The 18,231-nt window shown below is 42.8% G+C and overlaps 1 protein-coding gene across 2 annotated transcripts in view; it reads right to left on the bottom strand.

The window, feature by feature from the left end:
- BTRC (beta-transducin repeat containing E3 ubiquitin protein ligase) overlaps positions 1–18,231 on the bottom strand; it is a 140,227-nt gene that overhangs the window by 37,940 nt on the left and 84,056 nt on the right. For both annotated transcript variants that reach the window (XM_072131017.1, XM_072131018.1), the window contains one exon: positions 6,561–6,792. In XM_072131017.1, coding sequence (XP_071987118.1) covers positions 6,561–6,792 — 232 coding nt within the window. The remainder of the gene's footprint in view (positions 1–6,560; positions 6,793–18,231) is intronic.

Raw genomic sequence — 18,231 nt, 5'->3', positions numbered from 1 at the left:
CACCCTTTAATAGATATAATTCCAACCTGTCTCTGGTGTATGCAATTTCTGTTTCCTTGGGATCCAACCGTAAATATTCTGATTATGGTCAGGCATGGACGATACTTCTCATAATTAGCTTCTCCTGTCTGCCTCCAGCCCCTCCACCCTCCAATACAAGACAAGCTCACTCACAGACCCTTCCTTATGGCAATCAGCGGAGTGCACAGACCTACTGTACAAGCTACAGAAAAGAAAAGGTCTTTACCTGGAATGGGGGAGGAAGGCACTCTATGTGTGTTAGCAGAGAGTCATATTATATACATCTCATGAATCTGATTATGTCTGATCTGTCTCATCATTCTTTTTCTATGCATCAGATACTAGTGAATGTTCAGAAGCTAAATTAAAGTGTATATAAACCTGTACCCTGATAACCACATTGTCAGCGCACAGCATCGCACAGTACAGAGGAATCAAGAAGTGTCTACTTAGAGAGTTCCCGCAAACAGACAGTAGTACACGTCACTCAACATTAGCAACACTGGTTGCTCAAGTAGGTTACAACACCGTGTAGAATGTATTGAAGAGACTTGGCACTCTTTGATAGATGAATTTACATAGTATATTTTATTCAAGTGAGATAGCAATCCACAAAAATGCAACGTTTAGGTCTTACAATATTAGACCTTCATCAGGCACGGATTGCAAGGTATAGTGGAATAGAGAAAGTTTGGTTCTGTGACCGCTATGACGCTTAGCAGCTTTCTCTTGCGGATACACCTGCCCTTCACATGCCCTTTCTCCGCTTTCTCTTACAGATCTACCCGCCCTTCAGGTGCCCTAATCCGTACCTGATGAAGGTCTAATATTGTAAGACCAAAACGTTGCATTTTTGTGGATTGCCATATACCTTAAATAAAATATACTATACAAATTCATCTATCAAAGCCCTTTAACAATACGGGAGGCTTCAGAGCATTATTCCCTCAGGCCCAATGTGAGAGTTTGTTCTCACCGTAGGCATTATAGAAAGCTTTTACAACAACCCCAGTCCTCTGAAATTAGTGATATCAGTTTGTATCGAAGAGGTCAAAAACTGATATTCCAGAAGTCCCTTTCAAAGCAGTGAGTCACAGCAGCTAGGTCTCCCACCCACTAGTAGAGAAGGGGACACATTTACAGATTAATGTCACAAAATGACCTGGAACAGTGTTACTTTGCAAGTATACACACTATTATTGATTTCTGCAATGTTTGTTAAAAGGTGAGGGGTGAAAGGTCGCTTAATTGTATCTAGATGTCTGTCTGATTGAAGCCTTTTATGTCCTTGTCCTTTCTAATAGGATAATTTCACCAAAGTGAAAATGGCAGTAAAACAAGTGGAGAAGCTTAAGAGTCTGATTAATGTCCTGTAATATCTGCATACAGTAAGGAGGTGGGGGTTATATACTCTTTAGGATAGACCGTCATGGCTATTAAAATTCTCAACCACCCACACTGAAGCCTAATCTTCACCCAAATCTCAGAGGAGCAGACGTCTATAAACTACGATAGTTGCACTCGTAACCTCTTCATGCTTCAGCTCTGTGAAAAGGGAGTCGAAAACCAAATAAATAAAAGCGGGCAGGAGGTTATTTCTGTACATGTCACATTTTAGGAGCATGATCAGTATATTACCAGCGTCCAAAGAAGGGAGGTACAAGCAGCTACTAAAAAGCCTTGGCTCTTCTCGCTGGATTCTTCACTATTCGCATACAGCACAAGCTGCTCCGGGTCACATGGAGAGTCAATCAGGTGATTATCATAGTGGTCATGCAGGCTTTCCCCAAAAATCAATTTCAAGTCTTCAAATTGGTAAACTCACTCAAAGAAATTATTTGTCTACGGCCATGCCTGAAAATGTTTCATTTTTTTTCTCCTTTCTAGTGTGTAGTCACTATTTGTACAGTACATTAGTGATCAGATCATACTGAAAATGGTATACAAGGGAGTCCTAGTAGGTGGGGAGGACTCCAGGACTGGGATGATACCTTACAATCTATTACAATAATCAATAGAATAATCAAATCAGATGGATTTTTTTAGCCCTGTCCACTGGGAGGATACAGATTATGGAGTTTGAAATGGAGATCTCCGTCTCTCTATGTAGTGGCCGTGTTTGGTTAAATGGGAGTTTAAAGGGGTTTTCCCCAAGAAAGATAAATTCTCACATCTCAATCCCCTAGTGATGTTAACACAGTTAAGATCATTTTAACCCCCTAACTTTACAATTGTACTCAGAGTTATCGCTGTTTTAGCTCCTATCACTCCTCAGTGCAATATCCCAGGGTGTGGGCGGGGCCTCTCTAGCAGACACTGTATGATCCATCTAGTTCTGTGGGGTGACAATGTGGTTACATTATTAGGGTACAGGTGTACATACACTTTCACGTTCAGGAGACATAAGAGCCGGCTCTTCTTAGTGAGAGGAGCCTAATGAGTCAGCTCACTAAGAGCCAGAATTTCCATCACTGCTCTGCTCACGATCTCCTGGCAGGATGTGAGTGTCTCTGAGCTCCGTGCAGGGGGCATGGCTACAGTACACACAGCAAAGAGACAGAAATCTCATCTGCACGCCGTCACACAGAAATCAAAGATGGCGACCCCCCGACCCCAAGTGAGAAGTTACAGGGTCGTGTCTAGGGGCAATTGAAATTGTGTACAGCAGGACTGACAGTGACAGGATGGAATTATATCTCTAAAAATGCGGCATTTTTGTTAATAACCGTGAATTAGAGAATGTGTTATTTTGTTATCCTGAGTTATTCCCACGAACGTCTCTTCGTGGGAGTACCCCTTTAATCCCAGTAACCTCACTACACAGTGGACAGTGCCGTCTGCTTCCAAACTCAAAAGGAGTGCTTTATTCCAACCAAATGCAACGTAAATGCTAAAACACACACACACTATATACAGTTTTCTGTTTCTTCGGGTGTAACGAGAGTCCCCGGTCTCTTACACATCACAGATCTTGATTAGCTTAAGTCTCTTCCCCTCTGAAGATGGATTTTTTTTTTTTCCCCTCAAAGTTTTCAAATATCGAATTTTCTACATTAAGTGCTCGATTTTGGTAACATTTGATTGCTTTTTAGAAAAATACTGTATATGTCTTTTTTCAGACTTTTGATCTGAAAAATTTGATCTGACTTTTCACGTTTCACTTTTATGTCGATTACAGCAACATCTGTCATCAAAATTAAAACAGACCTAGTTTAAAGCAATGAAAATATTTTAGGGGCTGGGTTTGGTATCATTGGATAGATTTTTGAAAAATATTTAGGATGCATATTTTCAGTTTTTCAATCTGATGTATATTTTTTGCAAGTTATTCCGCCTCCCACTATCTTGTATTATATTTATATATGTATAATACTATATTATTGCATCATGTATTATCATCTATCTGTTATAGTGGGATAGTAAAATTATAGTGCCAATATCCTAGTGATTGTAATGCTCAGGTTGATAGGTTTATCTTATCCCCCCTCCCCCGCCACAGTATATGTGGGGTTTCTCCATCACAGAACCCCTTGAGTACCAACGCTTGTTTCATGTAATCAACTACATCATAAAACATATGATTGACATGTCAGCATCCCAAGAGGTTCTGGGCAGCTGAAAAGCTTTATTGCATCTGTTTTTGTAGCGGACAAGTGGCCTCCCCTTGGGGCTTAAATCATTAAATCTCACCAGCCCAAAGGGACAACTGTCCCCTAGCCACCCAACCCAGCTGACATCCGACTGTGCATATAAAACACCATTAAAACTTAATATCTCCATATAAGACTTTGCTTCTGTTGAGACCAACCTGCCTCAATTTAACCATCTGCTGGCCAGAAACAATGCTGCCACTTGAAATACTTTAGTGCAAATGGCAGAGAGAATAAAAAAAAAAAAACGGACATGATTTAATCAGCTGCTGTAAAAAGAGTCATGTGACTACCGTCACATTAGATTTGCCAAGAAACCATAGCAGACATCAATAATGGAAGGTTTATCAGGATTGGGGGGAATTAATGTAAAATGTACATGGAGTAAAACATATAACCGATATGTGTAGATTCCGAATAACTATTGGGAATACTTGAAGGGATTGAGGAGTCAAAAAAAAAAAAAAAAATTAATGTATAGACAATTTTTGTGCCGATAAAGCCTCATTCGGCATATGCTCGATTATATTTTTCAATTATTAAATAAAATTCAGTACTTACCTCCGGTACTCCCCGTAGTTCCTCTTTCCTCTCAGCCTTTTGTGTAACAGGGCGGGTAGAGACGCACTCTGCGCATTATTGATGTCTGATGAGAATATAGTATGTGTTCTGGCAAGTGCATAGACCCATCTCTACACGCACTGTTACACAGGAAGTCCAGAGGTCAGAGACGTTGTGATGAGCACCGGAGGTAAGCACCAAGTTTCTTTTTTGTATGTAACAAGCACTGGACATGGGCCGCGGCACACTAGCTCACCAGCGTGGGGGAGGCCGCGGCACACTAGCTCACCAGCGTGGGGGAGGCCGCGGCACACTAGCTCACCAGCGTGGGGGAGGCCGCGGCACACTAGCTCACCAGCGTGGGGGAGGCCGCGGCACACTAGCTCACCAGCGTGGGGGAGGCCGCGGCACACTAGCTCACCAGCGTGGGGGAGGCCGCGGCACACTAGCTCACCAGCGTGGGGGAGGCCGCGGCACACTAGCTCACCAGCGTGCGGGAGGCCGCGGCACACTAGCTCACCAGCGTGGGGGAGGCCGCGGCACACTAGCTCACCAGCGTGGGGGAGGCCTCAGCTTATATTCAGGTATATATGGCAAGTTAAAAATTGTATATAGAAAAAGACATGAATGAGTTTGATGAACAAGACAGAAATTTTGAGAATTCCCAGTGATGATTTATTAAAGGAGTGCTATGACCTCATAGTTCTACAACATAAGTATTAGGGATACTTGTGTGTACCCATGCAAGATTTCCAGCGTATTCTAGGACATGCTCTCCCTGCCTCTTACTTATAAAAAGAGAAAAACCTATCAAAAAGGAGGAGGCAGAGCAGAGCAGGGAACACAGGTGATTGTGCTCACATAGTAAGGACACACAGGAATACACTCTGCTCCTATGTCCTTGGCGAACGCTGAAGAGACCTCTTCACACTGCAGATATCAGAGTACCCCTTTAACTTACCAAAATGCTGGTAAAAGGAGGGTCAAACCTAAAACCCATAAAATAGATAAATAGAGCTAATGGTCCCGCTGCCAGTAGGATTTAGGAAGGTTTGTCACCACATGTCACAAATGCAGCAAGAGACAGGTTCCCATATAGCCCTGTTAACCCTCCTTTTACCTAAAGGGTTTGCCTCACAACCTCATAAAAATGGCCTGTGTGCTCTTACCTGGCATACAGCCAGATCCATCAATAGGAGGGGATCATAACCTAGAATTGCAGAGAAGTGCGCAGGCGTGGGAATTTGTCAAAGGAAGGGCTATTGTGGGAACTGGTCACTAGCTGAATTTGCGAAAAAGGTGCCAAAGGGTTCCATTTAAAGGACACCTGTCATCAGGTCTGTGTCACTTGTCCTGTCACCTCTACCTGTTGGAGCAGTTCACAAGGATCCCATCCCAGCCTTTATCTAGTTATTTCATACATTAATCATTGCAAAATAGTCTTGTTTATTATGTAAATGAGGCTGGTCACATGGTCAGAGGCAGTGATGTCACCCCTGTTACCCCTCCCCTCTCCTCCCCCTGCTCAGGTCTGTGTGTAATGTATAGTAAAGCATTGCTGGTGTCTGTGCTGCATCTGCTGACATGCTGCATCCTCCTAATACACAGAGACACAGACATCAGCTACACAGGTACCTGACATGTTCTGCTATAACATGGCTGCCTGGAGCTGTTGTATCTCTCCTATATACACAGGCTGGAGGGGGCGCCAGCACCAGGAAGTAGATAGAGGAGCCAGCATAATACAGGCTGTCATTCATGTGTATAAGAGGAGTATCTTATTCACGCAGGGGGCGCCAGCACCAGCAAGCACATAGAGGAGCCAACACCAGGAGTGTCACATCATTGTACAGGCTGTCAGTCAAGCACTGGGGGTGTGGCTGTGCCTCCCACTCATGAATTAGCTGGACAGCTGAATGTGATAATGATTCATTGGATATCGCTCCAGTGTACAGGCATGTAGAGGGACAATGAAGGGATAGAGGCAATGCTTTCTAATGGCAGTTTATGAAAATATATTTAGTTTAGGGGGTTAATTTGCCTGACAGGTTCTCTTTAAAGCATAAATCACCACTCAGCAGCATAGTGGTGTCTTTGGATGATAAGACTTGAAACCTTCATTTTCTAGTGCCATTTCTCTCTGAAGGCTCTGCCGAGGGATCTTGTGGGCACATAACTGGTTGCCATTGTTCAGCGCTTCCCCTCCGAGGAATCAAATAGTGGAATGAGGACAAGAGTGCAGTAATAAGTGGATATTTTAACAGAAGAAGAAAACCCTTGGACCTGGACAATTGGTGATTTTCCGATTGTTCAGACCGAATGTTTTACCTGGAAGGGCAGTGATGAAATCCCTTTGTAGCATTGGCTTAAGGTAAGTGTTTATGTGTCCATGTTGGTAGTGGCACATTCGAGAGATCAGGTGCTCGACAAACTCCACCTGATCGCACTCTGACCACTGCTCGAAGTACTTGACACAGAGCTCTCTCTCCTTCTCGTAGTTTGCGGACAGCTTCCTCTGCTTGGGCACGATCATGCTGGAAGTGCCATTGGCAAGTTTAGTCTGCGGAAAAAGAAATAAATATCAAAAATAAATAATTAAAGGGAAATAAAAGCAATTGTACATGACACGCAACTCGGGCACACATAAATCCAGGAAATACATCTGTTACACAACAGGGGAAAAGAGACTCAGACGTATAAATTGGCTGACAGGGAGTATCCATTTGCCTCTGTCAGCCAGAAAACAGCCGAACATCCTTGCAAGGAACTCGGGAAAGGACATTACCACCGATGCTGGAAGTGCACATAAAATACCAGGGACTGTTAAATGGGAACCCAGAGTGACACTTTAATGTACTCTAATGAATTTCATGTTCTTGCACAGAGAGGCTTGCAAACAATTTAGCACAGGGCTATGAATATGTTTTGGTGGGAGGTTGGTATGAATGAAGACAAAAAGGTCAGGATGGAGATACCGCCTGGGCAGGTTTTACAGATATACCTATGGAAGCGAGAAGATAAACTATTATAACCCCATGATTTGGGGAATGTATCTGTATCTTAACCGTTTGTGGTTCTCTCCGATAATAGTTGCACAGACATGCAATGTTTAGGCTAGCCCACTACTCCATACTCCCTGCCATGGCAATCCTAATAGGGATAGTAATGGTTAAAGGTCCCATTAAAAAGTAAATCTACCATCCAAATGAATACTTAAAATCCAGTGACATCAACTCATCGATGCAGGTGACGTGACTAATGTAACCTTCTTATATTTGTTATCCGTGGCCTCCCTCCTTCTAAACCATTTCAAATTTATGCTAGGAAGGCTTCGGGAGCCCCTCTGTGCTGCACTGTGCAAGATCACTCAGAAACAGTCTGCCTCATTAGCATAATGTTAAAAGTTGATTTAAGAAGGAGGGAGGCCATGGATAACAACTACATTACCGCAGTCACAGTACCTGGATCAATGAGTGACTCCCTGTGACTACCCCAGGATTTTGTCAGGATGCAAGAGTAAGTTATAACACACAATTATACTGTAATGCAAATGCTTAGAAAAGGCAGAGGCAGATTTGCACTGCAGGTGTCATGGGCTTTTACAATCTGTCTTTAGTGAAAAATGAGGTCCTTAAGGTGAGGGCTTCCATAGTTCACCTTATTATTGAAGCAGAACACTGAAGTTGATGAAAAGCCCCAAAACGTGCAAAATGATGGACACCAACGGAGACCAAAAGATCTTGTTGACTGTATGGGGGGTCGCAATCTGCAGTTTCTTTTGGCAAATCGAAAATTTGGTTTTAAATGAAATTTAAAAAATATATATGTATATATTGTTTTTATTAATTTTTTTATTAATTGTGCATTTACTAGTCCTTCATCTGGCTGCCAGTAGTGCATTGGTCTGACAGGTAAAAAGAAGCCGTAATGTATTATTTTTTCGCTGAAAGGAGTAGGCGCCATTTAACTGGTAAAGCAGGTCAGTGAGTTCGATGGCTGTGGGAAATGCTTCAGAGAGTTTTAGTGATGATACCAATCTAGGATGTTAATGACAGTAGTGTTAGAGAATAGATTTTACGATCTAACTTTCAATTACAGATACAGTAGCTGGTGCAGCAAATTAAAGCTTACAGTACACACACCGTGTAGACACTAATCACAATATGAGTAATTGGTTCTCAAAGATTGCTCCAAAAATACCTTTAAAAGATTGATTCCTCATTTTTAGAAGTTAAAAAAAGGACTCAAATTCAGAAAAAAAAGGTGTGTATTGATATAATGTAATAAAACATATAATCTCCATTATCTAGGACACTTCACTGCACAGTTGCTCTACTTTCAAGGCCTTCAGTAGGTTGCCAGGCCCACTAATGTCTTCCGCAGGGAGACCCTAAATAAGCTGGCTTTTGAGGCTGCCCAAGAGAATCATCTGGTCAATAAAACATCTATCCCCAATGCTGTTCATCTTCGGAAACTTTCTATCTTCCTGTATTGGATGACCTAAAAATTGTAGGCAACACAGTTGTCAAACCATAGGAGGCTTAACCTGATTTATACTCTTGGACTTTGAGTAGTAATTGCTAGTTGGAGCCCATTTTGACTTCACGTTTACATCACGTTGAACATTAACATGTCCACTGTGTCAGGAAGTAAAAGTTATCCTTTGCCAATTAAGAGTCTCCTTGTAGGCGTGTGGAGACTTATAGCCATTGATTCTCCACTAGGGGATTCTAGGAAACATGCAAATACATTTTCCAGGATGGGATAAGGAAAACAATGCTCTAGCAGGCCCATAGAATGACATTTGTCCAACTGAGGCACTAAAAATTAGGTGGCCTGACATTTTGCTTGATTATTTTTGAGATGTTTCCACATCTTGAATGGAGTCCACCAGTGGTAAATTCAGCTGATATGGCTATATAATTGAGATAGATGCACCCTTGTCTATACAAGTATCACACATGGCAATTTATCAGAACAAACACCAAGCTCTAAAGGAGGAAAGAACTGCCTGTAGGACAGGACTATGGGAGAGGCACACAAAATATTTTTGCTGCATAATTCGTAAATGAAAGAAGTTGGGAACACTCTTCCTTCTGGTCACAAACCAAACTAAATAATCAGGGAAGAAAGGTCTTCATAAGAGAGTTCACCAAGAACCCAATGGTCACTCCAAAAGATCATGTGAGTTTTATGGCAGAATCGTCATGAAACCCATCTAAAGCTTACATCATCTAAAGGACTCTTAGACTCTGCTCTTCTGAAACAAAGATCACACTTTTTAGCCTCAGTTCTAAGCCTTATGTCTGGATCAAACCAAAAACTGCTCACCCACTTCCCAATACCATCCCTACAGTGATGATCTCAAAAGGAGAGAAGAAAAATAGGAGAACGGCACCCAGTGTAATACTGCAGAATACTCAGCAATTACAGAATTGGACTCTCACCTGGTGTGAAACTGCCCATACAATAAAATGGCACATACTGAGGAATATGTACAAATGTGATTTTAAAAAGTATAACAAAAGACATGTAGATGTATTGTAATGCCATCAACCAATCATGGGGTCTTTACGGAGGAACAGAGCAAATACACCAAGTATCTCATGAAAGAGAAACATGAGATAAATGTAAAAAATTTACACTGCTGCTTCCCAGAAGACATGTAGAGTTCAGAAGGGCAATGTCCTCCAGGCTCTCATCCTTTATGTATATGGATATGGTTTAGTGTCGTGAAATTACAGCAGACATGGGATGATCCACTAATCTGCAGGATTTTATGTCCAAGGTAATGTTACATATCTATTACTGTGAGTATTGTATGCTAGGCATGGAAGGTGAATCTGAGGTTGATGAGAACTCGCCTAAATCTATTCTGTAAGCAGAATGTCAATATCTAAAACCTATACTGGATGCAGATAAACCAGTTCTAATATGGTGAGGATAGCGATCTCCTCAGCACACATCTCATGAGAAGAGAACATTATACCAAGACATGTGATGTATATGGAATGATCCTTATGGTCTCTATAGTATTTTGAGGATGACAGGAAAAGGAGGGCAGGTAGAGGTTGTAGAATCCTGGGTTTGGATTGCACAAAAGCAATCTCGCCAGGTTCAAAGACAGATGGCCACTGGGGGCGGCCACTGTCGGCGATGGCCACTGGGGGGGAGGCCACTGTCGCCGATGGCTACTGGGGGCGGCGGCCACTGTCGCCTTATATGGAACAAATTTATTACCTACTTGACAACAAGCAATGAGCATGTGACCCCCTCGGGCAATTACCCCCTAGTCAATTACCATTTTATTGTCTTTTTGCTTTTTTAGGACCATGGTAGCTGTGGACTATGTCGATGACCTGCATTTTTTTCATAAATAAAATGGTTGACGATGGCATCTGTGTGTTTTCATTAAAAAAAAGTTTATTTTTCATCATTGCATAGATTTTGGCGTAGTAATGGTGCCGTCTACTTGAGGGTGCACATTACTACACCGTGGCCTTAGTCTTTGCCTGTACTGAAAGCAAAATAACACTTACCATTACCCCAGTACCCAACACCACCAGGAACAGCCAGGTACAAACCAGTACAGATTGCCAGACTACGGGGTGGCCACAGGCTTTTATTATTGTGCTGAAAAAGCCCCCAAACAGTGGGCCTTTCCACCACAGTAGTGGCAGGCCGTGGCTGCTTTTTTGTAACTGGATGGTGATTGAAATAGAGGGGAACCCACGTAATCATTTTTTATTTTCAATTTATGTTTCTATGACAACCCAAAATTATTAAAATCCTATCCTGTCAAAGGGATTAAAAAATACTATGCCAAGAGTTACACTAACAAAAAAATATAGTAGTTCCGATTTACATACAAATTCAACTTAATAACAAACCTACAGAACATTTTGTGTAAGTAACCTGGGGGGACTGCCTACATGCATGTATTTGCCAGGACAGCAACTGAAAATTTCGGGACAATATATAAAAATTGTGCCCACTGCCAACTATGCATTTTAGCAAGATTAGGTCTGTCTGGTCTTCACTGAAGACAAAAAGAAGAATGAAGTCAAAAGAGAAAATGCTGGGGGGAAATGGTGAAAACCTTCCTTTGTATCTATTCCCTGATGAAAAACAAAATAAATTTGTACAGGCTTTTGAGGCTCTGTCGAGTGACGAGCCAACCGTTGAATGACTAAATCCACTTTTAAAAGGGGGTGACTATAGAAAGCAGCCTAGGAACAGACAAAAATTAGATTTAGTAATGATATTAAAGGGGTTATCCGGGTTTAAAATTTTTTTATGGCCGGGCTGGGGAGGGCTATTTAAACATAATAAACATGTACTTACCTCCTCCGGTGCTGCCGATGTCCCACGCCGCGACCCGTCTTCTCCGTGCGCCGGTTTCAGTACAAGGGCGCACAGGGAGCTTCCGGCCATCTCCGCACCACAACGCTTACAACGCTGAGAGATGGGGACGGATGGGAGGAGCCATCCACAACGCGGACCGGAAGCTCCCTGTGCGCGGCTTCCGTGCCCCTGTTTGTTTACAGGGGCACGGATCGAAGTGACCACGGCGCGGGACATCGGCGGCGCCGGAGGAGGTAAGTCCATGTTTATTATGTTTAACTATCCCTCCCCAGCCCGGCCATAAAAAAATTTTTAAACCCGGATAACCCTTTTAAGTGAAGCAATGCTATTATTTTGGAATGATGTCGGTTATTTTATCCAAGTCAGAGAATGGGGCATATTTACTCACCCGGTTCTGTCGCGATCCCCGATCCGGACTGTCGAGGATGACGTCCGGCAAGATTCGCCAAGATCGTGCGCCAAGATCCTGCATGTGTCGCTTCCCCGCTGAGGTCTGCCAGAGTTCACCTTCCCGGAGTACGCGAGTGCATGTCTTGCGACACAATTTGACATGTTATATCCCGCGCGTTGTCCGAATCCATCGAATCGTACGTCGGCCCGCCTCCCGATTTGTGTCACGTGAAAGCTGGCGCCGATGCGCCAAAATCCGATCGCATGCAACACAATCCCCGGTGCAATCCCCGGAAACGTCGGAAACCCAAAGGAAATGCGGCCGAGGGACCTTAGTAAATAAGCACCTATGTGTTGATGCCACGATGAAATGTAAAGGTTAGTTACCTGAACCCTATCAAAAAATAGACCCAATAACTCATCCATGGGCAGACTGTCCATGATACCTATGCGGTTTCACGTTAACCTCTTTGCCGTACTACTTTGCAGTAACGATACACGATACGATGGCTTAAACACAGATCATGGCTCGGGAACATGCAGTCGAGCCCACCGCTTTGTGAACGGAATAACAATAACGATGGCTTCCTTTGTCGTACAATCAAATTTTCTGTTTCGACACCGCAGACGCCATGTGTTCTGGGGCATCACCCGTCTCACCGGTTGCGGTTACGCTTGATGCAGTGAAAAAGGGGAAACATCATAATGTTTAATTATAGGAAATTATCGAGATCCGCACAAACATCAGCCGGGTACCTCTGCACTGCAGAGAGCTCTAAACTTGTTACCGTTAATGGCTGAAATTTCACTGTGCTAATCATTTCAGGACATAAGCCTTTCTTGATAACCTAATGAATTATTCTAACATCCTTCAGCAGAAAAAAAGCCGTCCGTGACAGCACTAATTACAAGACGTTCTCCCAGTGGTTATGTAAAATATGACAGAGCAGCAGTACCGGGAATTGCAGAAAACTGCTTCTAATTTCCACAGAGAAACTGACAAACACCTCTCTTTCATCTCTCCGAGCTCTCAAGTAAGATTTAACTTTCTCATTTAGTTAATTACCGTATGAGGCTCATCATTCCCAGGATCAGAGCGGCACGGAGCCTTTATCGTGTTAACTTGTGAACTTGATAGATGGCTGCTGCTAAAACTTAATAACTTCACCCCCCGGCAAATTGTAAGATAAATATAATAGAAGAAACTGACAGTAAAAACCTGCCAGAAATCAGCACTGTCTTTATGTTTCTTTGTAGGCAGCAAAACAACAACAGAGAGCCGATTACTGGAGGAGTGTCACCTAGATTTAAAGGACTCCAGGCACTTGGCTTTCGGCAGGCTCCAAAAACTTCAGTTTCTTCACTTAAGAAGTTTTTAAGCAGAAGACAGGTCTATAAGAGGCCATTTAAAGCTTGAGGAAAGGGTTTGTTTTTGTGTTTTAGAAAAGGGCAATTATGATTTCTATGTCCTTTGTTGGATCAACCAAATACATACAAGGTTAGCATGCCCATAATAGGAGCTTGAGTTGTCCTACAGCTCCATACGGGTTGCGATTGAGTTGGTCAATGAGGTGTTACTAGTGTAAAGGCTCAAATAAATGGTGGTGATTTGGCTGTGTTTGACTCGGAGGCCAGAAGAAGGAACCTATAGACTTTAATTAAAGCTAGACTGTATTTTGAATACTTTTAAAAGGTGTTCTCGAGGACTAAAATATTGATGACCTATGATTAAGATAAGTCATCGATTTCACTCACCACCGGCCAGATGCTTCATGAAATTGCAGTAAGTGGACAAGTGCTTTGCTCCCCTCACTCCATATCAAGCACAGTGCCATACTTTGTATAGTGGCTTTGCTTGAGGTTGCAGCTCAGCCCTATAAATTTGAATGGGAATGAGCTACGACCAGTTGACGTGACCAATGAACATACTGCGGCAGATTTATCAAGCTGTCTGAAAGTCAGAATATTTCTAGTTGTCCATGGCAACCAATCACAGCTCCCCTTTAAAATATTCATGAACACTGGTAAAATGAAAGCTGAGCTGTGATTGGTTGCCATGGGCAACTAGAAATATTCTGACATTCAGCAACTTGATAAATCTGCCGCACTATCACGGCCTTGACAAAGAGCTATCCTCTTCCAGAAACAACAGTACATCACAAAAAACTTTTATCTGCTGCCATACAGCCCTGGGGCCAGATACTGTCAAAATAAATTTTTCAATAGAGTCCAATGTTTTCCTTCTTGTGGTATGGAAGTTTATAGGAAACTGGAGAAAAAGTTTTCGATTACATTCAACCTGGAGAATTTCAGGTGTGACAGAGTAGGCAATAGCCATGACATGGATTTCGGCAAAAACCAACAACCAAATAAAGGGGTGGCACAGTGGTTGAGTGGGTAGCACTTCTGCCTTGCAGCGCTGGGGTCCTGGGTTCAAATCCCACCCAGGTCAACATCTGCAAAGAGTTTGTATGTTCTCTCCGTGTTTGCGTGGATTTCCTCTGGCTACTCCAGTTTCCTCCCACACTCCAAAACATACAGTTAGGTTGTTTAGATTGTGAGCCCCATGGGGACAGGGACCAATTTGGCAAGCTCTGTGCAGCGCTTCATAATCTGTAGGCGCTATAATTAAAGAATTATTGTTATTATAATTATGCATAGTAAAGATTTAGATGACCAAATACACAAATTCAAGCCACATTGTGTGTATTGCACCTTATTGGTACATGGGAAGAAGTAAACTTGATTGGAAGTCTTTGATGGATCATGGTTGGTTGGGGCTTACATGCTGGTCATACACACAGCTATTGGTCTAAAGCCCAGTTCAGATGGTGTCGGACATGTTCATATTTACTTCTATCATCCACTGTTGGTTTGCATCCTAATATATCAATAGGATAAGGTTTGCCAACAAAGACCAGAGAAAAAAAAATTCTCTGGTCACAAAGGAACCCAAGGTTTTGTAAGACCTGGTTGTCCAAAATTCCCATGCGCTCCACAGTAGTATTCAATGGGACACATTTACAGAGGGTCGCGCTGCACACTTTTGTGCACAATCTTAGTGAATCGGCGCATGCAGCATTATACACAGACAATGCCCTTTTAGTGAACTCTAGTGACTTTGTAAGTAAATGTGCCCCAATGTGTCAGTCTCTCACCTTTCCTTGCTTTTGCATCCACTGTTGATGTTGTACATATTATTTTGGAGAGCTTGGCACCAGTGTAAATGTTCCTCTGCTGAAACAACAGAGTCTCTATGAAGGGCTATATATTCCCCATCACATTCTGGAACTGTTATAGGGTTATAAGTCTAAATAGGTTCCTGATACATAGGGGCAGATGTACTTACCCGGTCCGTTCGCGATCCAGCGGCGCGTTCACTGGGCTGGATTCGGGTCCGGCCGGAATTCATCAAGGTAGTTCGTCCGCCGTCCACCAGGTGGCGCTGCTGCGCTGAAAAGCATCTGAACGCGCTGGAGTTCACCGGCTCGGGCTGAGTGAAGGTAAGCGCGTCCCAAGTGACATTTCTTTTTTTAAATGCGGCGGTTTTTCCGAATCCGTCGGGTTTTTGCTCGGCCACACCCCCCGATTTCCGTCGCGTGCATGCTGGCGCCGATGCGCCACAATCCGATCGCGGGCGCCAAAATCCCGGGGCAATACAGGGGAAATCGGCGCAAATCGGAAATATTCGGGTAACACGTCGGGAAACCGCAAATCGGGCCCTTAGTAAATGACCCCCATAGTTCTGAACATCGAGCTCACGGCTTGGCCTCCCCTACTATATACTTATGCAATACCAGCTTATTAAAAGGGGTTGTCCACTTAACGCACATTCTAGCAAATAACTGAAAATGATTGTGTAACGAAAAGTTATACAATTTTCCGATATACTTTCTGCATCAATAATTCACGGTTTCCAAGATCTCTGCTTGCTGTCAGGAAGCTTCATCATTTAATACCAGTTGATAAACGGTCAATGGTCAGGGGATGTCACACAGGTACACGGCTCGTTATAACAAACATTGTCATGCTAACGAGCTATACACCTGTGTTTACAATGGACCAGTGTTTATCTACAGGAAGTAAACAATGAAGCTTCCTGTTGCATGACATCAAGCAGAGATCTAGAAAACCACGAGGAATTGATACAGAAATTATATTGGAAAATTTCCTAACTTTTATTACACAAACAATATATGATATACAGTCAGGTTGAGGGTGCGGGATCAGCGGTAATGATAAAAAGAGAACCAATGAATCCTTCACAGACGTTGTGGTTGGATTTTTAGCTCTTTTCAGTCCCATTTCTTCGTATACCTTACTGTTCCTTTATGGTAACGCATCCCTGATGTACTGTTCAACATTTACTTTCATTTTAAATTAAAATTCGAAATGTTTGGAAAATTAAAAAAAGAGCAGGGGTGGATTTTCGTTTTCAACTACCGCTGCTACTAAACAAAAGCGACTTACAGTCTCACCGGTGGTGCGAATGAACTAAAAACAAGGTCGTAAAAATGTAGCGGATGATCAATGTATAGTTCAATAAAAGGTAAAATGTCAACCAACAGTAAATTTAATTTTACTCAGAATGGTAAAATATGTGGCATAGAGGAGTTAAGTCCCCCAAATTTAAGTTAGTGGTGCTCGACAATTTCCATTGGTCATGTGCGGCCGTCTGCACCATTACTCTCATGGAGAGACAAGGGGGAGAGTCGACTCCATGTTTTCGTGATCTGTGGGGGTCTCATCACTGAGACCCCCACCAATCAGCAAGTTAGGCCCTATCCTAACTTCAATACGTGGGAAAACCCCTATAATGTCATTTTTTGAGGCTGCTGAAGATATTTTCTAAAGATATGGAAAAATATGGTACCAATGAAGTCCAACTAAAAAGAAGAAAGAAAACCTTTAGGCCATTAGCATCATATTTGTAAACTGAAGACCCATGTTGAGAACACAGGGTTAAAAATCTAAAAATGTTTTACTCTGAACAAGGGCAGAAAGTCTTCTTTCCATTTATGTGGATTGTAGAACTTGTGACTTTGGCCTAAGCCTTATTAACGTTAACCGTCTGCGGGGTGGTACCATTTAACAAAAAAATCCTCTAGTTAAGCAGATAATTTAATTGTATACAGAGCATGAATGAAGTTATTTTTAACAACAATTCACATGAACATGATAAGCAGGCACCACCCCAGAGAACTAAAGAATGGAATAGAAAATTAAAATGAGATTAATTGGGAATCCATGTCCCCCAAATATATCTAAAATGTAGTCATTACTGTAATTACTATTCACTGCCGATGCCTGCTGATTTGTTTTTGACACTAATGATGGTGGCGACTCCAACAAGTCCAAGTGACCAGTGAGGTTGGCAGCGGGCACCACAAAAGGAGTTAGGCAAGCCATCACTCTACCAAGAGTGGTAGCGTTGTGGGGACTGCAAGGTATTAAACAGGTGAGTAGTGTTTTTTTCTTTTTTTTTTTTTTTAAGTTACTGTATATACTCGTCTATAAGCAGAGTTTTTCAGCACAAAAAAATGTGCTGAAAAACCTCACCTCGGCTTATACACGAGTCAATGATAAAAAACAAAAAACGTAAATACTCACCCTCCGGTGTCCCCGATGTTCCCCGCGGCTCCCAGTGTCTCCTCTTCGGTCTTCTATCTTCTCTAGCCGGCAGAGTTCTGCCGGCCGTCGCACACTACGATGCGGCGCTGCGACGGCTGGCAGATCGCATGGACGCGACTCTGGTGGCTAGAGAAGATAGACAGAAGAGCGAAGAAGCCGCCGAGAGCCGAGACTAACATCGTGGATACCGAAGGGTGAGTATTAAATTAATTTTTTTATCTGTATTCTACACGGGGGCAGGCTGGATGCTACACGGGGGCAGGCTGGATGCTACACGGGGGCAGGCTGGCTGTATACTACACCCTCGGCTTATACTCGTGTCAAAAGGTTTTCCCAGTTTTCTGGGAAAAAATTAGGGGTCACGGCTTATACTCAGGTCGGCTTATACTCGAGTATATACGGTATCTGCATTTAGGTTAAGTTTTTTTTTTGGACTGAGGGTGTCTTAAAAGGATTTTTTCTAAGAACAGAATCCGACAAAGAACAAGAACATACCACGTAAAATAAATACAGGGTAAAACTTACCTCTCTCTTCAAGTTCCATCCAACCTGGCGTCTTCCATCACTGCTGGTCTCTGTTGATATCCAGAGGTTTTGGCGGTGATGTGACCAA

Source organism: Engystomops pustulosus, chromosome 11 (assembly GCF_040894005.1).
Source record: "Engystomops pustulosus chromosome 11, aEngPut4.maternal, whole genome shotgun sequence".
Classification (NCBI taxonomy): domain Eukaryota; kingdom Metazoa; phylum Chordata; class Amphibia; order Anura; family Leptodactylidae; genus Engystomops; species Engystomops pustulosus.
The sequence above is the reverse complement of the archived record's forward strand: the minus strand, read 5'-3'. Positions and strand labels throughout refer to the sequence as shown.